This window comes from Mytilus californianus, unplaced genomic scaffold (genome assembly GCF_021869535.1).
Source record: "Mytilus californianus isolate M0D057914Y unplaced genomic scaffold, xbMytCali1.0.p SCAF_2, whole genome shotgun sequence".
Classification (NCBI taxonomy): Eukaryota; Metazoa; Mollusca; class Bivalvia; order Mytilida; family Mytilidae; genus Mytilus; species Mytilus californianus.
The window spans coordinates 59,300,325-59,325,837 of record NW_026262668.1 but is presented as its reverse complement, the minus strand read 5'-3'; the positions used below and the strand labels follow the sequence as shown (position 1 = coordinate 59,325,837).

The following is a 25,513-nucleotide window of genomic DNA, read 5'->3' as shown; positions in this document are numbered from 1 at the left end:
CGTTTTTAAAGACCACAAGCGAGCATCATTTGTGCATCTTACTCATTGTCGCATACAAATTACGCTCACATTGTCATTGCTATGTACAAATTAGCTTCGTACTTTTATAGGTGCAATACTTCAAATCATTTGCCTTTTCAACAGTTTTTCTGCATTCATATAAAAGCTGCGACAGTGTCCAGTCATAGAAATGTGTGTGAGCACAGCGATAAACAACATAGGCGTTGCTAATTGAAATCGACACTTAAGCAGTCTATCAAAGGAAAGCAATTTCTGTATAGTTATTATATCATATCTAATTTTGCATTTCAAATAGCTATATATCTATATTGATATATATGCTGTATTTTATGTTTTATCAACAGGTCATCGGAAAGGGTAACTTCGGATGTCGGAAATTAACATAAAGTGTTGAAGCGTACAGTGAACTATAAATATTCATATTTTCTCAGGTATAAATTATAATTTCATTTATAATTTGATGAGTATCATTAGTTATTTACTTGAGCACACAGGTAAGAGATTTAAAATGTTAATATTTGTTTATTCATTTGTATTTTTCTCTTGGTTAAAACTTTATTTCAGACGAGTTGCTTTTCCCAATATTTAGTTTTGGAGATATTATACTATATATGTCTTCATATTTCTTTTTATTTATTTCGATTTTCTACTTTTATTTTTGTTTTATTTTGTATGTTGTTATTTTTTTGAGTGAGTGCTTTTTTCAGAAATTTAGTAGTAATTTGTATTTTTGAGTCCGTCTGTCTAATTTGTATTTTTGAGTCCGTCTGTCTTCATTTCGGTTATTTTTAGTTTGTTTATATTTTCGGACGGAGATTCACAAAGAACACAACGAAATAGACAGCTTGTTGTGTATATCATCATATGCAAACATTATATGCACAATGTAAGAAAGAGCTCGCGTTGAATTTGTTTGCATCATGGTGTCATTCTTATGATAAAAGGCAGACGACCGGGCAGATGTGGTTTACCAACTGCATAGTTCTAAATAAAAAATTGTCATTTAAAAAGAACATCGAAATGTGCTATTAAATGCACCTCTCATTATTCTGGCTATTCACATCATAAAGTTTTGTATTTACTTTTTACATTCATATAATGAAGTTACATAAATATCATAAGTGCATTTAACTTCAAAAACTATAATATGAGGCTTTGTAAAGTAGTTATATATTCTTATTTGAAGTGCCGAATATATTATTTTATTTTAACTACTTATATTTTGTCCTTCTAAATCTAAATTATACATTTCACCTGATTCATGAATGTAGAGCAATTGTAATTTTACCACGGAAAAATAAAATTATGTTTTGATTAAATTTACATTCCCTTTTTTTTTACAATTTCAAAATGCTACTTATCACTGGAATTTCGCTATAAATGAGTGAAATAAGTGACTACTCCCGGAACAGGAACTGCGTACCTTTCTAGAGCATTTGCGCCTAACCTGCGTCCAACGACTGTTTTTTTTATAATATGTTATAGGAATATCAGGAGATTTTTCTTTTTAATGTATTGAAATTCATTACAGTTATTTTCGTGAACTCCAACACTATTCATGACGTTGCAATGAATGTGAAATATTCATCCAGAATTCATAAGTCTTTGTTTAGAAGTGATGTTTTGCAGACTGTTACTTATATTATCGTCTCTTTTCATTCTCATGCTGCTGTTTAGTATTTTCTACTGGAGATTTTAATTGTCCCTTTTTTTCTCCCAACTTTCAAAAAACCATAGTAATTACCTATGAAAACAGCTGTAAAATGAATATCATAAACGTTAAGATTAATTAGAAAAAAATGCTTTATCTTAATGAAATAGTAACCATAAAATAGATATTTTGTAATCATAAATTAAATTCAGCATGTACAATTATTCAACTCAAATGACCTTTTGAGAAATATGTTTGAAATATAATGAAATACAATATCAAAATACAGCCTATACGGTAATACAAATCATATAAGGTCCTACTTGTGTTTCCGGAGTATTTATATTCATATAACATTAACAAGATGGTTAAACTGTTGCCTTTTTGGCGTTAACATCCACCAATTCATTCATCCATCCATTTAGCCCGTTGTCCTAAATTGGCCGACCAAAATGATATAGTAAATGACTTATTACTTGTTCTGACTAATTACGTAAAATGGCGTATGATGCATGCACAGCATGAGACGCTTATCATGTGGACTCTCTCATTCTCGCTAATTTGTTGAGTTTTTATTTATATTGTTAGTTTCTTTTTGACGGATTTATGAAATTTGAACATTGGTAATCCAATATTGACTCTTTTTTATCACATGTAATTAATGTTGTTAGAGGATTGCAACTGGATCATGAGCGACTTGTATCAATTCACATATTTAAAGTTTCAAACAGTGATATAATATTTCTTATATTTTACCTGAATTTACATTAACATAATCGTGTATTTCTACACTGTTCGTCTCGCTGCTGTAGGACAGCTACGCCGGAATGAAGACGCTGATATTAGATTGTCGGACATTTTTGTATCAGCAGCTTCAATTCTAAACACTTGCTTTCAGAAACTGCAAACACTATGCAGATATGGTATAATTCAATCAGATTAACATATATGGGTTTTTTACTGGTGTATAATCAAGTATAGTACTCTTTTTAGCATAGTGTGATTAGCACAACTTTATTCTGAAAAACTACACGCCTGATTTCGTTATCTCAAATAATTTTTGCGTTGTAATGCTAAATATATTTTCGTTTCTATATGGTTAGGATTGTCTTGAGGCCTGTCCTTGTTATCAATTTCTATTAAATCCACAACTACATGTAACTAAGATGCGTCATAGGAATTAAACATTGTTAAGTTCAATGAAACTTTTGTTACCGCATTTTTATTATTGATGACTTGGTAGTTTTTGTGAATGCTTGAATATTATACCAGTCATTATCATTGATGTTAATTAATTTTTTTTCAAATTTTAATGCCGTTTAAGGAAAAACACTTGGTTTGCGGTTAAAATAAGACCAGTAATATGCAATTAGATTTAACTTTCACGTGTATACTAACATAATGATACTAGTAATAAAAAAGATATTATTAACAGGAATTATACAACAATATTGTACAGTACAACAGACTACACTAACAACCAACACGCGACTCCTCCAAAAATTAACTATAAATAGTACAAAATTTGGAGAACAGGGCTAAAATATGTTTGCTACTACAGGAAGCAAGCTAATGTTAACACAGCTGTAAATAAAATGGTGCGGCGCAGGAAAACATGTACTAATGTAATGATATATCTCCTGCGATTTATAATTTTAAATACCGTCGTTTCTATTAAAGTATTTTATTTTTATTTATGAAAAAAAGTTTTAAAGAATGATTACATTTTTATGACATTTATGGTGTTCAACTGATTTATATAGCAGATATAAACTTTAAGATAGTTTGATGCGAATTTCAGAGATAAAAAAAGGTGAAGAGGTTAAGCCTTTAAACAATAACAAATGTTTATAGTTTTACTCGCTTTCTGAATACTATGTATTATCCTTTAAAAAAGGGGGAAAACAAAAAAGAAGGGAATAAAAAGAAAGTCAAAAAAGAAAGAAAATATTTGAAAATAATTTTTATTTTTTTCGACTGAACAAATTCATTTTGATTTCAGGAAATTTTTAAACGTGATACTTTTCTCAATATGATGATTATTTTCTTTAAAATTTTCCAGTCAAAATTAGAATCGAATGCATGTTAAGCATTTAAAATTGTTTGTGTCAGTTTTGTTTCCTATGAGCTGTTAAAACGCTTCAAATTTTATTATTTGTCACATGATTGGCAAAGAAACAAAGTAATTACCATTTCGAATAACAACCAAGTTTTTTCAAAAATTTGTTATCTTCAACGTTTGGTAAATTGACAACTAAAATTTTTTCTCATATAACATATTTCAAAAAGTGTATAAGAGGTTGTTAAATTCATGTTACATAAACGATGGGTTGGAGTTCAAGATCTTTGTAAAATATAAAGCTTGTAATTGTCAGCTTTATTTCAAGAAATGTTTAAATTAGATTAAAACGCAAAACAGATTAATTAGGCATTTCTTTAAATTTCATTGTAAAGTGTAAGAGCTATTTGCAAAGTCCTATTCAAAACACAAGAAAAAAGTAATGCTCATTAATTTTCTTCTTCTATTATGTGTGTTTTCAAGCATGAAATAAAATTTAGTAGATACTATCTTTAGCAATGTCATCTTTATCATAAATATAATATCTTTAAAAGCAATTTATCATATAGCTAATAACTTTCATCAATATTTATCTGATAAAAGATTATATTTTTGCATACAATCTAAATATTAAAAAATGCAAATTATGTAATTTTGAAGGCTCGCGTTATGTTCAAACATTTCTGGAACATAGAATTTTTCTTCTTAAATTCTTGGCATCTAGGTTATGTTATTATGTGTAAACAAGAGAGAGAGAGAGAGAGAGAGAGAGAGAGAGAGAGAGAGAGAGAGAGAGAGATATTTTCGAAAACATTTAATAAGTTAATAATTATAATTAATTTTCGATATCATATTATTTTTTTAAAGAATAACTGGATGGACAAGGCAAGGCTTAGATAAAGTCCCGTTTTTGTTCTATAACTACAAAATATTGAATATATTACAACGGGACTAAATCTACTTTCTTTATAATGTAAATTTTTATTTAATTTAACCCATGTTTCGAGGGTAAAAAGTAATACGTTCATAATGCATTTCGATTTTGAATACTGTAAACACACTCAACAATTTTCTTTGAATATTTAGTTTGAAACCAAATCACTAACAGTTAATTTATCACTTTATGAAATCTGAGCCTTGCGAGCTCCTTACTATAACAAACATTCTTGTATATTTGACGTTTAACAAATTAAAAACTTGTGACTGACATGGCAGATAATACATTTAATGTAAAAAATGAATATGCTGTATAAAGAAAATTTAAATGTGACGTTTAACACATTGCATAAACATATCAACGGTATGATACAACTGATTTGGGCATATTGTGTAGACCACACACATTAGATAGCATATACCATTATAGATAAAGAACTATAATGAATAAAAGCGCTTGGGACGCATTACATTTCCAAAGTGTTATTTGCAGAAACTGGAATTTATTTTATTGTTTGATTAGTAAGCTACACCTTTAGAAAAGTGTGGGCTATAACTAAGGGGACGGGAAACTAAGCAATAAAAAGAAATAGTTGTTACAAATAGAAATCACGGAATATTGTATATTGTGTAATATGATCGAAACAAAAATCATGGCTTTATTGAGTTTCTCTGAATAGATAAGCAGTTCCATTCGCTTATTTCACCGGCTAAATGACTGCAAAAGCTTGTCTTTTTAATAAGAATTATTCAAACAATCGTTGAATCAATAATATTCTATTGATTTTACATCTAGTTAAACACACCTATTAATTCAAATGAAAAGCCATTAACTATAAAAATCAGAATGAACATACATTTGTTATCTTTAACAATTCGAATTATCATTCACGAGTGTCACACATCAACAAATAAAAAGATGTGTTTGATTTTATATAAATTAAAAGTTCGATGAGGTTCTAAAGATTCCATAACGTTGAAATGAATTATGTGGAAATGTTTGAAAATTCCTTTCATGGAAAATGTCATAATTAACTGGATTTGGAAATGACCATTTTGATCTTATCAAGGCGACAGTAGTTAGCCGATGTTAGTGTTCTAAATCTGTCTTACTGAGTCATGTTTAGGCTGTAAGTAAATTTTCGTGAAAATCAATGAAAATTCAGGAATATTCAGACTTTCTATCAATATAGATATTTTCAGTTTATTTTCAGAATGTTTGGCAGGTATTAATGACCTGAGCAAAACAATAAATACTAATACTAAACTCTCTTATAATGTACTGCAAATATTGGATTTTCTTTCCCCGTTTTGATAACGCTGCTGGTGGCATATAAGTTCCCGGGAATATCATCAGCTCAGTATTCTTTGCTGCAGTACTCACATGATTTGTAACATACTTTTCTTAAATTACCAGTTCATCAATTTAGAAATTATTAGGGTTCCTACTCCATCAAGCAGAGTCGACCTTAAATAGATTTCGTCGTGCAAACTGTTGTTTGTCCGTTTGTCTGTTGGTATGTTTCTTTGTTTAGCCGTGGCGTTGTCATTTTGTTTTTTGACTTATGAGTTTGAATATCCCTTTGGTATATTTCGCCTCTCTTTTAAATTCTGAGGTTTGAGCTGAATAATAAAAGCAATAGTGGTATACCGCTGTTCAATAGTAATAAATCGATTTAACTGAAACAAATCCGGGTCACAAACCAAAACTGAGGGAAACACATCAACTATAAGAGGAAACAAAACGGAACAACAGAAACACTGAACTGCTACAAAAACAAACGCCAACATACATAAAAACGGACTATGTGATAACAATTGCCATATTCCTGACTTGGTACAGAACATGTTAAGAAAAAATGGTGGGATGAACCTGGTTTAATGGCTAGCCAAACCTCACGCGTCTATAGCAATGTTAAAAATACCGCTAAAATGACAACATTACGTGACAGGAATAAAGTACAAATAAATGCAAGAACATTCAGGACAGAGAAATACATAAATAAATAATATAATAGAATAGAAAATTAATCCAGAAAGATGCATTGATAATTCATAACTCGGTGAAATGTGAAATTGGCATTGAGATCTAATCTTCGTAATATGCCAGAACTTTATAAATATAATTAATATCAGGAATTGAATTATTTTGCCGATTTTATCATGACCATAAATCAATTACTTTTATGGCAGTTTGTTTGCAAAAAGAAACAACACTTGATAAATTTGTTACGTTCTCTCCTTGTTTTGCATCAGTAATGTAATCTCAAATCATATCTTTTGGCATTATGAGGAAACAGAATGATCGCTTCTATATATTAATTAATATGCACTTATAGTGTATTTTCATAATTTGTTTAACTGAAAATCGGAAAATACAAAGAAAAAAATACAAAGTCTGACGAAACAGCTCTATGGACAAAATAGAAAATACGAAATGGCATAAGGACACCAATACATCAAAGAAAACAAAGAACAAGCTATATGAACCCCCACCCAAAAATAAGGGTGAATAAGGTACTTAGGTAAAGGAAACTGAGTAAATAAATGAATACAACAGATAAAGTTCCATGTTCCAGAAAAGTTGTGCTACATTTGAAATTTAAATATTCTTTTTAGGTTTCTTGTGATGGCTATAGAGTTATTATTTAGGAAAACATAACATATATTTTAGTTTGACACCAAGTAAATGTACTGGATGCCGATAGCAACATACATGTATGACGTTTCTGATTCAATCTAGTTATCACTATAAGGTTGGATCCGTTATTTTTGCAAGTCCTGGATACCAAATTAAATGTTCTTACAAACAAAGTTATATTGCTGGGTTTTCCAAGTACTCCACGAAACCTATTATCAAACTTTTAACATCAACTTTGTCAGCAATCTAAGCCGGCTTCAGCGTTACTGATTACCTATCTACACTAGGTGAGGTGATAAGCAGATGTGAATTCTTAAAAAATGACAAAGATATGTAAGAGTACTTACAATTAAATCCTCATTCATGTAGCAACAGAATCTAACATTTAACTTTTCTATCCTTTACATTAGTATCCCTAATTATCTACAACTACCTGTATTTGACAAAACCATTCGGAATGTTGGGTCCTCAATAATAATCACATTCGTACTTTATTTTACCTTTTCACTTTTTGGATTTGAGTTTCACTGATGAGTTTTTTGTAGACGAAACGTGCGTTTGACGAATTAAATTGTAAGCATGGTAGCTGTGATAATTATATGGTAGAGGCAGATTGAAAGAATTAATCCTACTTTGTTTTCACAAAGATTCAAATATCTTGTTTCAAGAAGGGTTAAATTTAGGCAACAGTAGTTTATCAATGTTTAAATCCCAGAAATCGACCAAGAAGACAAAAAAAAAGAGGCAACAAACACATACTGAGAAAATCACATGAACTTCATAAGATGCAAGACCAGGTGTGTAAAAAACCTTTGTATAAAACAATAAGATTTAAACAAAACTTACATCGTCCTATTCCCGATTGTGACATTTTGAATGAGTGTGGATAAGCATGGTGGGCGATGCATCTCGTGCTATTCCCGATTGTGACATTTTGAATGAGTGTGGATAAGCATGGTGGGCGATGTATCTCGTGCTATTCCCGAGCTTAGAACATCGATAAACTACTTTAGCCTTAATTTACATATAAAATCACAAAAAGGGTTAGATGAGAACAAATCGTTGCAACACAAATAATAATATGGGCTTTCCAATTATGATTTTTCCACTTATTTGAAGCATCGTTTGGTCCTCAATGCTCTTCAACTTCGAACTTTATTTGACCTTTTTAACTTTTTTGGATTCGAGCGTCACTGATGAGTCTTTTGTAGACGAAACGCGCGTCTGGCGTAAATACAAAATTTAATCCTGGTATCTATGATGAGTTTATTATTGGACAGCGCCTGCATATGGAGTATATACCAGAGCTTGTGTCCTATAACAGTTTCATTAATAGAGGTTTGCTACTTGCAATCAATATATTGGACTAAAGGTTCCACGTAGTAAAGTACGAAAGTTTTACGCCATCATGAGTTGGTTGAAAGTTATGGGATATCTGTGTCACAGATAACCATGAATATATTCAATTGTCGTAGCCCAATCCAGTCCTCTTCGATTGTGAATTCACCGAATGTGTACTAACCATGAGTCACGGGTGCCATTAGTTCAGCAGGATCTGCTTACTCTTCCGGAGCACTTGAAATCATTCTTTTGATTGGTGGCCTTCGGCTGCTTTCTGCTCTTTGGTCGGGTTGTTGTCTCTTTGACCCATTCCCCATTTCCATTCTCAATTTTATTCTGATGGTGTTTTGTTGCTCAGTCTTTCATTTCCTATGAAGTGTTTTGTGAACTTGTGTAACTTTTCTAAGAAATGAATTACATGAATTAAGCTATTACAATGTAATTTTCCATTACTATGTAGCATCATTCCATCAGCGCCTGTGTATGGAATATATATCTCTAAAGTGAGATACAGTATTCCAGAACTTGAGTATCCTATCATGATTTTCTCGATAGGGGTTACTACTTACAAGGAAGCTTTTGAAGTAACCCCTTAAAATATGTTCAGAGGAAAGCATGATCTAGGTGACCGTTGAATATAGAATATCTATGTGTCAAATTACAACGGATATGTTCCAATTGTCTTACCTACAATCCCGACCTCTTCCCCAATTTAGACATCACCGTTTTCGACTAATTCTCGAATTTGTACTTCCTTTTAACAACTCGCTGTGTTTATTTGGGTTTTCTCTCTAGATGTCGTTAATTGTAACAACATCGACACTGTAATTATAGCTTTACCGTGAGTATCCACAATTTCAAGTATTGTTTTCGACATTTTATTTCAAGATGTGGCTAAGTTTATTATATTATTTTTGTAACACTTTTTGTACGTAAAAGATTGAATAACATATTTAGTATTATCAAAATATAGACGTTGTCACTGTAAATGCGGCGTCCAGCTTATTTTAGATTTTGCCTTACCTCAGTTTTTGTTCGTTGCCTTGATTTGTCTTAAATATCTATTGGATTGAACACCGGTAAAAAATTATTAACAAAATACCAAATTCCAAGGTTAATTCAATAAGGGATGGAGGGGGAGGGAAAGTTCACATACCTGACAAAATCAAACGTTAGACTATATCAACCAGCGGAATGAATAGAAAACGATTGTCATATTCCTGACTTGGTACATGAATTTTCCGAATAACTACTTTCGCTTATATTTAACCTGTCGATTCACCCAGTATCTTCTGTGATTTCATAAGGAGTTTTTTACGTTGATTTGTTTGTTCTGAATCGATTTATAAGATTTGAACATCGATGCACTACTATTGACGTTAATGTACGAGGTCAAAGCTTAATATAATAATCAAATAACTCTGATGATTTTGATTTCGTTGCAATAGGACTTAAAAAACCTAGATATTATATCAATTTTATAAGAACTTGTTCATCATCATCATTCAATGATAGCCATTGAACGTGAAGCAATCATCAAACAATCAATCATTCAAGGATATTGATATGGTCAACTTTCAAGGTGTTACCCATAGAAATATTTATTAAGGACATTCCTTAATTACGAATAACGATTATAGTTTTTGAAAACAAATAAGTGGGACTGGAATTATGAAACAATGAAAGCATCAACAACAATAGGTAAATAATAAGATTTGAAAAAAATACCCGACGAGCTTAGGTCAATCAAAAGACTTCAGATATCTTGACTTTGGACCGGTTAAATTTCCAATACTGGATTCCATCAGATAAAAATGTGATATAGTACAGTGTATTTTCAAACTCTAAATTTCTGCGCTTTTGTTTCATTAAAAAATAATATCAAATTTCATATAAACAAAAATTAGCCAAATCAATGTTAATATTTATCCTGCAATTGGGTGTCTTATGATACATTAACAGCCCAACAGATATCGCTAGCCTGTATTTGTATACATTACAGATATCGCTTTATAGCTTCGCCCACTGCCGGATTACTTTTGTGTATTGCTGTTGACGAGAGTTGCATGAACTTTCGTGACCTCAGAATGTGTATTGCAGTCGCATTCTTACAGACAAACATGAACAGCAGGATTAACTCCATTTTCTACGGCGCCAATCTTCAAGTTCAAAACTTGAATGTATACATGTGTAACACACAAAATCAGCCATGCAACACTGTCAATAATCAGTGAATGTCACGGTCAGTTCGAAATTCTGAAGCGTAGCATAAATCATACAATTTTGTCTTAAATCGGACAGTGTTTTGTTATTTCTTTTTACAGTTTAAATTAGTTGTTATGTTATAATAAATAATTATCAACTTTGAGCGATGTATTATTGTTGACCATGCGAGATTCTTTTCGGCGTACCGGTCATCAGCTGATTGTGTGATTTTTGTAAATATTACTACGCGGGACTCAAAGATAAAATCAACAAAAACTAATAGATTTTAAATCGAAAATAAATGCAATAAATATGAGTTTTTTAAAATAAAATTGAGAATGGAAATGGGGAATGAGTCAAAGAGACAACAACCTGACCAAAGAGCAGAAAACAACCGAATGCCACCAATTTTGTCTTTCAAAGCAAAAACAATGTACAAAATTAATTGCAGGATAAAGACACTAAACAGTTATTGTCTATATATCTGTTCTCTGGTCAACTACGGATCTTTTACTATAACAGTATTAACTTTTATTTGTACATGTGTTTAACACAGCAATATTTTTGATATGTAAACAATACTGGATATATCATGAAAAAAATATTGTATTAGAAATAATTGAGACGATCTGTTTAGGGCACACACTTTTTGAAATGTAATCTTTAGAAACGAATATTAATAAGTTGAAAATAAAGGATATCAGGTGTATAAGACACAAATAAATGAATTGAGCAAAACCAATTGATCAAACCGTCAATGATTTTTTCTTCATCTGACAGTAACTTGTTGAAATATCTCAAATTCATTTGACTTTTGAATATATGTTTATCACTTTCTTCCGTTACTCTTTTTTGGCATACCAAATTATAAGCTTTGTATATCTGTTGATTTTTTTCCCAAAGCAATAGGTAGACTTGTATTTGGACGTAAAATTATAATGTAATGAAAAACTCGATGACTTGTTCACAGTGGGAAATCTAGTGAACGAGAACGAAAGAAAATTCACTCTTCTTACGAAAAAGTCGAGAAAATCAATAATAAAACAAAGTCGGTGACGATACAGATCAAAAAGTATTTCTAAACAACAGTTGTATATTTTAAAGAAATTATTTGTTAAACTGTGTTATTGGAAATATATTTGCAAATACACGATATGCAATGTTCAGTATTTATCGAGATAATTGCATTAGAAGTTTGTGAAGCTCTATCTCTATATTGTTAAAAAAAATTGGAAAAAATCATATACTTACAAAATCTAAAGATCTTTCGGGTCACTAATTTTCAGAGTGCTCAACAAAGTCCTTAGCATGTTACAATGTCCCAAAATATACTTATTTTTGACGTAAAAGTTGTCGAGTACAACGATCTGCTCTTGTCAGGTGAATATTCAATAAAAAATATTGTCTTTCGTGAATTTAAATGTCTGTCTGTGAAGGTTAAAAAATTAAAGATAAATATTTTGATAAGGTAGTTTACATCGGGATAAGGTCCATTTGAATTTGCTTAGTACCTTAATTTCAAAAGTTTTAATCTTTGCTGTATATCAACTTGATCTAGCTGCATCTATATACGGATAATAAGAATGTTCAAGAGAGGTATACAGCTAATAGAAAAATAAACTAAAGTTGGTACTCCAGGAATTTATTCGCATAGCAACATTTTAAACCAATTTTACTTCAAGCTCTCAAAGCCTGCTGTACTAGTCGTTTGCTATTTCAATAAAGGAAATGATAACATTAAATAAAAGCTTTGTTTTTATTTCAACTTATTTCTATTTCAACTATATACCAGAACGTTTTTCCGTGAATTTATAATTGATGGCGGCCTTGCTAAAACGGGACAAACATTGAAAAGCTCTTCTTTTCCGAGTTTACAGGGGAAGTAATATTTTTTCACTAGATTTCCCACTGTTCAATGTCATGAAACGTAGTACTTCTGATAATAATTATTTTCAAAGAATAGTGTGATAGTGGTAACAATTTAACAGTGACCATTTAGTACAACATTTCAAATTAGAAGTCTCTCCGGTAAATCACAAACATTTACTACCACTTTTTGTCAAAAATTTACTATGATTGTATTAACAAATTTCATTAACTGATCAAAATTGTAGACTGTTCTTGAAATTGATTTTTTACAGAAATTAAAAGTAATTTCATTTTACTGATTTCTCAGATAAAGCAATTTTTACACCACGTATTTATACATAATTATATAGGTCGTTGAAATACAAAAACCAGACCCTAGCTAATTTTCGTTTTGTCATTTCGGTCCTCTTTAAAGGCGACTATACAGTATTCGTTTTCTCTTTGTTGAAGGCCGTACGGTGATTTATTGTTGCTTAAATCCACGTCATTTGGTCCATACCACATCTCCTTTTTACTATTCAATACCTACACGAAATAATTAGATACATTTTGTAATGTATTATGTGATATGCATCAAATCGGACCGAAAAATGACAACTTTCTTGTGTAGATTCATTTCAAATGACACAAAGGTATTAAGACATATAATGATAATCGCTAATTATCGACCACATACGTATGCATTATAGATTTATTCAAATATTTAAGGTGTGTTATAAGTAAGCAAAAGCTGTCGAAGATATGGCCCTCTTACAATTATTCTAAGGAGGGTACAGACAACTATCAATCATCGAAACATGGTTTAGCTGTGTAGTATGAACTTTGTTTATCAATATTCATTAGAATTTTTTTTTAAATACTTAAAAATGTGAAATTTTCTCAATATAGTGGAAACTATGTGAACGTTATAATGATGAGAATTTTAAAACTATCAATTTAAGCATGATAAAATATTTTGTTGTCTTTTTCAGATATTCATTTTGTGATATATATGGAATATGCTATCCTACTAATAAGAAACTACAAAACAAAATGTCGAAAACCTTGTACGTCACAATTATTAGTTATATTATCACTTCATATCATGGTATAAATGCTTGTCCTACGGCAAGCTGCGGTTGTGTTGGAACAAAATATTTCTGTTCCAACAGACAGTTAACGTCAGTACCAGATGGTATAGAAGCAAATGTTACACTTCTGTAAGTATGGGTAAATAATGCTTAAGACTTTAAATATTACATATGTGTGCATTCTGCACTAGCCATACTTTATTTTTACTTGAATCTGACTACTCCAGGTAATTTTCCAAAAATCTTTTAAATATAAATAAAGTATGGGAATCTACATTTGAAAATTACTGTCACTGTGGCTATCTCAGGAATGATTCACATTAAAAAAAAATTCAAAATGTAAGAATGTTACATTTAATATTAATTAATCATTCGAAATTCCATTCTGATTGTGAAGTGTTAAACATTCAATTCAAAAATGATACGTCTCAAACCTTAGATTGAATGGCACTGTTTATTTGGATGAAACATGCTGAATGTATCAGTTTTCGATATTCAGATGGAGTACACGAGTTATAGATACATAGTAAATTGTAAAAAAAAAATCCAAAATACCACCAAATTTTGTTTATGTTTACTTCGCCTAAAAACCCTTATTTTGACCAAATATACATTTGTTTTGAAAGTTACATGAGAATCATGAATCACAAAGATATATACAAGGATGGATTCGGAAAAAAAATATATTAAGCATATTGTCGAAGTTATAACGTGACAATGATTTCATACTGCACCATCTTTTCGCGGAAAATGTGTAAAATCTAATATTGTGATACAGTTTCCTTACATAGTTGTTTTGAGGAAATACAAAGGAGATTCTAGAAACAATAACCCCAAATTAAACATTTTCACTAAAGTCGAAGTTGTTTCTATGAATATTTAAATATTTAGGAAAACCAAGTAAAATAAGTGACATTTTTAAATATGCAATTTTCCCTATTACTAGTGTAAAGATTGTTCTCAATCTTTCTTACAATACTTTTAGTCTCTAGATATTTATTCTATTCAATAGTTGAAATACCTTTGCCAGGTTTTCTAAATAAAATAACAACTAAACTACTATTTCAAGAAATAGAAATTATTATTATAACTATAAATTTCTACAAAGAATGAAAGTACAACATGTTTAACAGGTTTCTGTGATTTTCGTGCGTGAAGTATTTGCCTATTAAGTTTCTGTAAAGATGAGTTCAAATTCGTTTTGCTAGTCGGAAAATCCCCCTTTTATAATACTTAGCACACCTTATCCTTGCGTGTAAGAAAATAGGTCGCTACCGGTCAAGGTTAAATGTGTGTATTAAAGTTAGCGAGTACGTAAACATTGGATTATATTGGAGGAATGGACAATTTCATCCGACTTTACACCGATTTGGGAATATAAAGCAGGTAAAATGCAGTTACTAATGAAATGTAGTATTAATAACAAACTGGAAAACAAAAGATGTTATTCGAATGCCACATGTTGGCGGAATTTCGTAACGCAAAAAAGGAAACTGTCAGTTTTGCCGGGAACAAAATTTTCGGCTAAACAAAACTATGAAAGTATAATTAAACGTTCATAACACTGCTCTCCGTCAAATAAAATTTCGTCTCGAAATTAAAAAAAATAAATGTGATATATTTAACAAATTGGAACGTTCAATAAAACGATTTTAACAAGCACCTGCCGAGGAGCTTATAAATATCAAAGTAAATTAAAATATTAGTCAATTATCATAATAAAATATATATGTATATATATATTGCTGGCTATGTCACGATTAATCTGATATCACGACACGTAGTATGCTAAAAATTATATCAATGTAATTAAACACAACATATATTCAAATAAATAATGTCAACAAGTTATAGTTTTGTCTCTATTAATATTGTCACTAAAAAATTGTTTTTTAAAATTTTCAATGTCTCCTTTGTCCAACAACTTCACTGTATTATTGGTTCGTCTCTTGTTTTTCTTTCTGTCTGTGTCATCTTCTGTTATTTTCTCTTTCTGTGTCCTCATCTGCTCTTTTCTCTTTCTGTGTCCTCTTCTGCTCTTTTCTCTTTCTGTGTCCTCTTCTGCTCTTTTCTTCCTTTTTTCTCCAATCTTTTTGTGTGTCTTAAGTTACCTGTTTTCATTCTCAAGTTCTTTCTTAGTTTGGTCTAAATCTGTTTTACGGAAACTTTCTTTCAGTTGACTTATTTTTTCCTCCTGACAGAACATGTTTCCATCCTCTTTTCTAACTGAAACATTTACAATTTCTTCCGTAACTGGAACATTTTCATTTTCTTCTGTTACTGGAACATTCACAATTTCTTCTGTAACATTTAAAATTTCTTCTGTAACATTTACATTTTCTTCTGTAACATTTACATTTTCTTCTATAACATTTATATTTTCTTCTGTAACATTTACATTTTCTTCTGTAATTTGTTGCAAGAGCTCAGGCAACATCTGGACATCGACCTTGTCCATCTGTGTACCCTTATGACTTGCGCTTGTAATATTTCCTATATATACATGCATGTCCTGCGTAGTTGCTACCATGGGTTTTCTGTCATCGGCCATTACTGGCTCTGCCATTGAATCTCTGGTTGACAGGAACTCACTTCTTTCCGCTTCTTTGTCAATGATAAGCCCAGAATTTGTGTCCTTTACTCCGACTCTGGCTACTCCATCAGTTTGTCTCTTAGTCTCACATTCAATCCACTGACCATTAAACTGTAAGCCTTGCTTAGGATTGATTGTGATGTTCATTTCATCAATTAGGTCACAACCTAATAACATATTGTCACCAATGGGTGCTACATACACTGGCCATTTGAAGGTTTCACTTACAAAATCAAAGTCTACCTCTGTAATTCCTCTTGTTGTTAGGTTCTTTCCAACCTCAGCAACCACCAAATTCCTTGTTGCTCTCCTTAATTTTGACCGTTGACCCTTAGGAATCTGTTTATACAGCTTTTCACTAAGAACCGTCACCTCTGCTCCAGTGTCAATAACTGCGCATGCATTAGTCACAATCTTGTTAATGACCACTGGTAGCTGCTGTCACCCGATCAATGATAATATTTTCTTCTATACCTTTGATTGGTTCTGCACTACCCATTACCTCCTTTGGTGTGTTCTTCTGTGTGTTCTGCTGTATCTCCCTTGACTCCTCAAACAACAGATCTAGGCTTAAGTCGAGGTTCCTTGTAACTAGGCTACATGTATCTCCTTCAAATGATCTATTTATAGCTGTTGTACCCACTGTTTCTCTTTGACAAGGTTTTTTTCTCATTTAATATACTAGTATCTTTATCTTCAATTTTTTCTATAACTATAGGGGCTGGCACTTGGCCGACAGTTTCAGCCCTCGCAAGTTTAAAGACTTTAAGTTTTGATTTTGATTCAGTTCATAGTTGATTTTCAAACCATTTCTGTTATTGTTATCTTTATGATACTGGTTTCTCTTTCCTTTTGGTCAATCTTTTATGTAATGGCCTTCTTCATTACAACTAAAACATCTTGAATTCTTAAATCTGATCTTTTTGTCACTAAACATCTGCTTATTTGGCCTTGAACTACTGTCAGACTCCTGTGTTTTGTTGTACTTTGCCATTTTTCATTGAATAATTTTTTCAAAAGACTCTGACATGCCTCTTTCAAACTGTGTCAATCTTTCCTCTGTGACATATCTCTTCCCTCCAACTTTTCTGACCTCTATGTGCTCAGATTCACAATCATCAGTGTCACTGCAATCTGTTGTACCAAGCTGGCGGATGTTTCTATCTCTTGAACCTCTCTTATAGGTCTCATATAAAGTAACTTGGTGAGTTACCTCTGTAATGCTGGTAATCCTTTTTGTAAGCAGTTCAATGGCTATACTCTGATCTGGCAGGCCTCTTAACAGATACTCCACGCTCAGTGTACTGTGGGTTGCTGTGTCAATTGTAGGGAAAGACTTCCCGACTAACATCTCGACCCTTGATGCATATTCTTGTATTGTCTCTCTATTGTTCTTTCTCAAAGTATGGAGCTCTTGTCTGTAAGTTTCAGGGTACCCATGGTCTCCGAATCTGTTTGACATGGCTGCGCAAAGTACTGAATATGTTCTTTTTGTCTCTGGTGTAAGAAATGAGGCATATACCATTGCTTCATCTTTGAGAGCTGTAACCAGTTCTACGGCTTTGGTTGATGGACTCCAATTATTCATTTCTGCAATCAATTCAAATTGCATCACATATGCATTCCATGGATCCTTCCCGTTATAGAATGGCACTCTTGTTCAGCGTCCATTTTCATTTACTCTTGTAACTTCTGATGTGTTGATATACTGTGGTCCACTGGGATGCTGTATTGCTATCAAGTTTGGCTCTGTGATTGGTAAATACTGTTGGGAATCTCTGTTTTGAACTCGATATTTTAGAAAATTACTGTTTGGGTCTTGACTCTGCATAAAGTTGCTATTTGGAATTCGGTTTTGTGAGTAGTCACCTCTTTGAACTGTATTGTTTGGATATGTGTTGCTCAAAAATTGACTCTGAGTATACCGGTTCATGTGATTGTTAATAACTGGATTCTTTGAAATTTTGCTACTTGCAATATCTTGGTTTACATAACTTTGGGTACCAGCATATACAATTGACCCTAACTGCTCTGTTGACTGGGTAATTGTGTTCACTAGATTTTGATTAGGGTTTGTTTGACTTGAACTTGGTATCGGAAGGCTGTTTTGTTGGGCTGTTCTCTTTAATTCAAAATTTTCATTCTTTAAGGCATCTAATTGTCTTCTTAATTGTGTGAGCTCATCACTATCAGAATTGATTGATCTTGAAATTAAAGCGCTATCACTTCGACTTTGAGTTGGAACAAGGAACGGATAAAAGTTATTCTCAATTTGTTGACTTATAGCAGGTAAGTTGATAGTATGATCCATGGTACGAGGATTTTCTTCAGTCAAATTAGTTATCTCCCTTTCTCCTTCATTAATTGACAATAGGCAATATATTTGAATACCTATTTATTGTCTCCCCATGATTGAATTCAGGGATATTAAACCTTGCATTAAAATAATCATGAGAGTTTCTAGGTTCCCCTGAAAAAATGGGCCTCCATATTCCCAGATGATATGGCATGGTTCGGAATGGCTAAACTACTTGGTGGGTTTATTCCAGATCCCCTTCCTCTTCCCCTTCCTAAAGACATTGATCTCGTGGACATACTAGGTTGTCTATTTCTCAAATTATACATCTTACTTTTGACTCCTAATGGAATCAAGAGTTTCAATTTACTAATCAACTTGGAATAAATTTTATCCTTGTTAATCCTGCGTTTTTTTTTTTTTTTTAGAATTATTCAACTTAGAGGACTTTTTATCCTTGTTGAAATTGATAAAGAATTTCCTATGTCTTACTTTTAAAACACAATTTGGATTATGAATCTATCCTTATTTTGTGAAATAGACTATATACATTACAAATTTGAAATAGACTATAATTTTTTAACTTTGACTCTATCGAAAAATCATTATAACTTCAACTTGGATTTATATTTATCCTTGTTGTAAAACAAATAAGCTTATGAAATGGACTATTTAATTTACAACTTTGAAATAGACTATAAATTTTACAACTGGACCCTATTGAAAAATTATGGTTTTAATATTCAACTTGGATTCAGATTTATTCTTGTTAAAAATAGACTCCTAAATTCAAAACTCAACTTGGATCAAAGTTTATCCTTGTTGAATATGGTATTCAATATTAATCTAGCTCAACTTGAATTTTATTTTATCCTTGTTGAAATTTGACTTAAAATATTTTATCCTTTAACATTCAACTTAGATTAGAATTTATCTTTGTTGATGTATACCCCTTAACTATTTTATTTCAACTTGGATTCATATTTATCCTTGTTGATATATATTCAATTTAATAATTATAACCTTTTCAACTTGGATTAAAATTTATCCCTATTGACACAGATTTTGATTAACTATTATTTCTTTTCAACTTGGATTTATATTTATCCTTGTTGATATATATTTAAACTCAATAAATTCCTTCAACTTGGATTAGAATTTATCCTTGTTGAATCTAAAATTAATGAAATATATACTATAAGCTTAATTAATCTTACCAACTGTACTTTTCTTTTCTTTCACCTTTTGTTGAAGTGTCCTTTTTTATTATGTTCAGTTTTTTTTTAAGTGTAAACAAATATGGAGTGTAATAATTTTAAAATATTTTTTCTTTGTCACCAGTGTAAAGATTGTTCTCAATCTTTCTTACAATACTTTTAGTCTCTAGATATTTATTCTATTCAATAGTTGAAATACCTTTGCCAGGTTTTCTAAATAAAATAACAACTAAACTACTATTTCAAGAAAAAGAAATTATTATTATAACTTTAAATTACTACAAAGAATGAAAGTACAATATGTTTAACGGTTTTCTGTGTTTTTCGTGCGTGAAGTATTTACCTATTAAGTTTCTGTAAAGATGAGTTCAAATTCGTTTTGCTAGTCGGAAAATCCCCTTTTTATAATACTTAGCACGCCTTATCCTTGCGTGTAAGAAAATAGGTCGCTACCGGTCAAGGTTAAATGTGTGTATTAAAGTTAGCGAGTACGTAAACATTGGACTATATTGAAGGAATGGACAATTTCATCCGACTTTACACCGATTTTGGAATATAAAGCAGGTAAAATGCAGTTACTAATGAAATTTAGTATTAATAACAAACTGCAAAACAAAAGATGTTATTCGAATATGCCACATGTTGGAGGAATTTCGTAACGCAAAATAGGAAACTGTCAGTTTTGCCGGGAACAATATTTTCGGCTTAACAAAACTATGAAAGTATATTTAAACGTTCATAACAACTAGTATATGTTGCAATAGTTACTCATGGTATGTAAAAGTTTTTTTTTTGCCTTATAAAATGCCCGTAAAAGAGAGGCGAAAGATACCAAAGGGACATTCAAACTCATAAGTCGAAAATAAACTGACAACGCCATTGAAAAAAAAGACCAAAAGACAATCAACAGTGTACAAAAAACAACATAGGTAACTGAAGACTGAGCAACACGAAACCATCAAAATCGTGGGTGATCTCAGGTGGTACGGAAGGGTAAGCAAATCCTGTAAAATGAGCATGGTTACTGTTTCTTCTTGTGTTCTTTTTTGTATCAGAGGTGTATACCAATACATATTATGACACTTAAAATTAAATAATGTCAGGGAAGTATTTACAGATATTATGAAAATATATCTATCAGCTGGTATTTATAGAAATATATTCATTATTGGCCGTAAATTGTAATTAATAGCAGTTAAGAATAAAATGTTTTTACGTAACCACACACCGACAACATGTATCTTAATTATTATATAATTTTTAATATGTTATATTTAGATGCTGTGTTCTTGCACGAAATGTTTATTCAAATTGCACCTATTCAGAACATCTTCAATAAAAAAATGAAGGACAAATTATTTGATGTTAGAAATGATATATGAAAATCTTCTTGATCATTTAACCGGAACTTACAAAATAATTTCTGGACCACACATTTAAATTCTTTGATTAACAAATTTTGATTTATGTGTCGTGAAATTGTAAACATTCACAATATTTTTAATGTAAATATATAAATATTATATATATATTAATATGTTAATTGGTTTGAAGTAGAATTTGAAGTAGAAACGATCTTTATCGTTTGTTCATCTTAATTTTGATTGGTGCATCATGCGCTCACAATTTAAAATATCTACTGCAGATTATAAGTAAAATAGATAATGGTTGTATTCCTAAATATGTAACGTGAACTTTGACCTATAATTGTTTACTTTTATAAATTTTGACTTGGATGGAGAGTTGTCTCATTGGCACTCATACCACATCTTCTTATATCTATTGATAACGAAAAGCAGAAAAATTAAACCCCTTTTTGAAAAAGAGAGAAAAACGGTAGTGTCTTCCAAATAAGAAATTTAAGAATATTATTGCTAAGTCGGTCACATCTAATGAAGAATCAATCGATTGTGAAATATAAGTCCGAAAGGTTCCATCTGTAAAGCAGTAACTCCTTATTTCCTATATAAACTCAATTTTATACATATAGCAAGTGATATTTCTACTTCAAATCTTCGTTTTGTAACTGTTTAATTTTCAGGTACACTAGAAGATTTGTACATGTATCATTTATGCTAATGTGTTTATGTTAACCAAGTTATAGATACAAACACATTTCACGGCTGTCAGTCCCGTATCATTTGTATCTAGAAGTTTGTCAATAAGATGCAATTAAAAAATCATTAGCTAGAAATAGATGTTATCTTGAATTAGCAACAAAACGATCTAACAGTGAAAATAAAATCTGTAGTATGACAATGACTAGAAATAAATATTAAAGTCAAAATTATGTTAAAATATAAGCAACATTAAAAAGCAAATGCTGTGCTTATAGAAGAAATGGTAAAACTATTGTTCAGGCCATATAACTGATATAACATATTCACAACTATAAGTCTTGTCAGGTATTTTAAAAGACACGAGTATAAGGCCTTTGTACTGGTGAGTAGAATGGGATATAATTGGACCCTTAAGTCTGTAAAAAAAAAAATGGCGCTCCATATGAAATTTTATAATAACCTTGACATATTATTATAAATGTGTGTGGATTTTTGTTAATCGGCTATTCATAATAGGTACTTCCCTTTCCTAAATTGTATTTTAATGGACAATGTCTTTGTGTAATCGATAATGAACAACGAGAATAACGTTGACACCAAAGATGTATTGTGTTATTTCCATATTTGTCTATTAAAACGAAATTTACGATACATGTTCGTTTTCCTTATATGTGTTTGGCGTACATTCAGAAAACAATAAATCTAGTCTAAAAATAGTAAAACAATGGACTATTGAGACATCAGAAATGATTATACACCCTTATCATTTTTCTTAAAACAATGAAAACGGAAGCCGAATCTCACAAGTATATGTATAAAATAAAATTGAGAATGGAAACGGGGAATGTGTCAAAGACAACAACACGGCCGAAGAGCAGAACACATAATTATACATGTATATTGTTTTATCCTAGTCATTTTGGGGCCCTTTGTAGCTTTCTGTTCGGTGGGAGCCAAGGCTCTGTGTATAATTGTTTACTTTTTACACATTGTGACTTAGATGGATAGTTGTCTCATTGGCACTTATACCACATCTTCTTATTTATATATAAAGAGACTGAAGTTTATTTATACATTTCAAACAAAACACTGATTATTTTAATCTTAAAAAAATAAACATCAACACATCGGTTGTAATCAATTGCTAAATTTATCTTAATATTACCTTCGTGTTGTAATGAATATCATTATAGTCTAACCACAAGTTGAATCACACTTCTTCATCAGGGTATACGTTGGCGGCAAAAGCAATGCAAGTCGACAATACGTTCGGTGTCTCCATGCCGTTTGGTTTGATCTGCAATATTTGTCTTAGGCACAATTCGATGAATTTGATGCTTTTTTGTGTGAAAGAATATACATTGAAATACCTCACAGTATAATTGAATAAATCTATTGGCTAATAAAAGATCACGTGGTGTGAATTAATTCGAATATTTTTGTCAAAAACGGCAGGACCGATGAATAACTTCGACAGATTGTACTATCAAGGGAATAACCCTATAATTTACCGCCGGTGAGACCAAATTGTATCGTCTGGTGATTAACATCATAATTCACCGCCGGTGAGGCTTATATGTGTTTGGTATAATAAAACAGTTACGGTCCTATGAGTCGGGAGATGTTAAAAATTGTCAATCATGCTAAGGGTTGTTCCCCTTTAACCCTTAGCAGGGTTGAGTATTTTGGATATCCCCCCTCAGAGAGTCGTAATTGTATATTATCATGCGATAAAGCCTAACATATTTTTTTTAAACGTATCTCCAGTTGAATATATTTTAATCAGTTTAAACTTCTCGCTTTTTTTCCCATACGACATCTTCACCAGTTAATGAAATAAACACTTTTAAAATTTCATGCATACCAAACGCTTTTCTGGATTTACCTTTATTTCATTAGGAATGCTCGAACTTAAAATTGAAAACTAAAGATGCGTGAACACGCTGCCACGTTTGTAGCTATTATGAATAAAAAGGACTCAAACAGAATAGATAAATTCATCTAAAAATTAGGTAAACTTTGATGCGGGAGTTGAAAAATTAAATTCTATATAATTTTTTTAATTTATGACCAGGATATGTGAATGAAATGAATACAGATAATTGAAAATATTGAAAAAAAATGACGACAATATGATTTTATTGTTCGTAGTATCTCTGTGATGTATCAGATTGACGCTGTTGGTGGAAAGTCTGATTTTAGTCTAATTCATTCATCAGGCGATTTTTTTTAAATATCGCCTTATATATCATATACAAACTATGTTTTTCCTTCTGATTTTGTTGCATCATCATGGTGACGTAAGTTGGTCTCCCTATAATTTAAACATAGCTATTTTCTTTTTACTCGCGTTTGTAATAAAAAATGGTTATGTTCAATTAATTGATAAAATTGCACTTATTTCTTTTACTGCAAATTGTGATGCAGACTAGCGGATGATTTAATGTTGGAACATTTGTATAATTTTTAGTTCCAAATGATTGATTAAAGTAAATTATAAAGAATGGTATTTTTAAAAATATTGACTTAATTGCATAATAGTATAGTAAATTCATGTAAACTTTTGGTAACCATGCGCCTAACTTTGACTGAGGTACATACATACATTTCATATTTGCATTCCAATTTAATGGTGAGAATATTGGTGGACATGTTGTATTCCTCTGCAATTTTATGAAAAGAAAACATAATTAAGCATAAAACGGTTAAATTTCACTACTAGTATTGAGAAACACCAGTAACCATATTTATTAAAGATTGATCAAAATATGTATTTAGTGAAATATCCTAATCGTACAGTGTTCTAAAGCAACATTGTTTTTAAAAAAAGAGGCGAAGGATACCAAAGGGACATTCAAACTCATGAGTCGAAAATAAACTGACAACGCCATGGCTGAAAAAAGAAAAAGACAAACAAAGTTAACAACAGTACACATAACACAATATAGAAAACCAAAGACTGAGCAACACGAACACCACCAAAAACTGGGGGTGATCTCAAGTGCTCCGGAAGGGTAAGCAGATCCTGCTCCACATGTGGCAAACGTCGTGTTGCACATGTTAGTACAAATCCGGTGGTATGTCTAATTCGGTAGGTCACATTCGGGGAAAAGGGGACTCGATTGTAGTTACGACAATTGGAACATATCCGTTGTCATCTGTGAAACGGATACTCCGTAACGGTCAACCAACTCGTGATGGCGTCCGTAAAATTTACGAAGTGAAGATTTCAACTTCACCACTTGGAACTCTTAGTTTAATAGCTTCCTTGTGAGCAGCAACCCTCTATCAAGGAAATCATGATAGGAAATACAATCCCTGGATTATAGTATCAATTGGGAGATAAAAACTCTGTATGCAGGCGCTGCTGGAATGTTGCTACATAGAAATGGAAAGTTCACAATTGTGAAGCTGAAATCATCTCTTTTGTCGTAAAGTAAATGAAATGGAAACATCAAGACTTAATGCCAAAATATGTATTCCGGCTTAACATCCAGTTTTCTCAGTAGTTATGTAAATGTGATCTCAATTTTGACAGATTACATTTTATTCAG

General features: G+C 31.3%; 1 protein-coding gene across 3 annotated transcripts in view; it reads left to right on the top strand.

Moving 5' to 3' along the window:
- Positions 1–461: 461 nt before the first annotated feature.
- The window catches only part of LOC127730135 (slit homolog 3 protein-like), a 46,633-nt gene continuing 21,581 nt past the window's right edge, over positions 462–25,513 (top strand). For all 3 annotated transcript variants that reach the window (XM_052238278.1, XM_052238277.1, XM_052238279.1), the window contains exons 1-2: positions 462–515; positions 13,695–13,922. In XM_052238278.1, the coding sequence (XP_052094238.1) occupies positions 13,756–13,922 (167 nt within the window). In that variant the 5' untranslated portion in view covers positions 462–515; positions 13,695–13,755. The remainder of the gene's footprint in view (positions 516–13,694; positions 13,923–25,513) is intronic.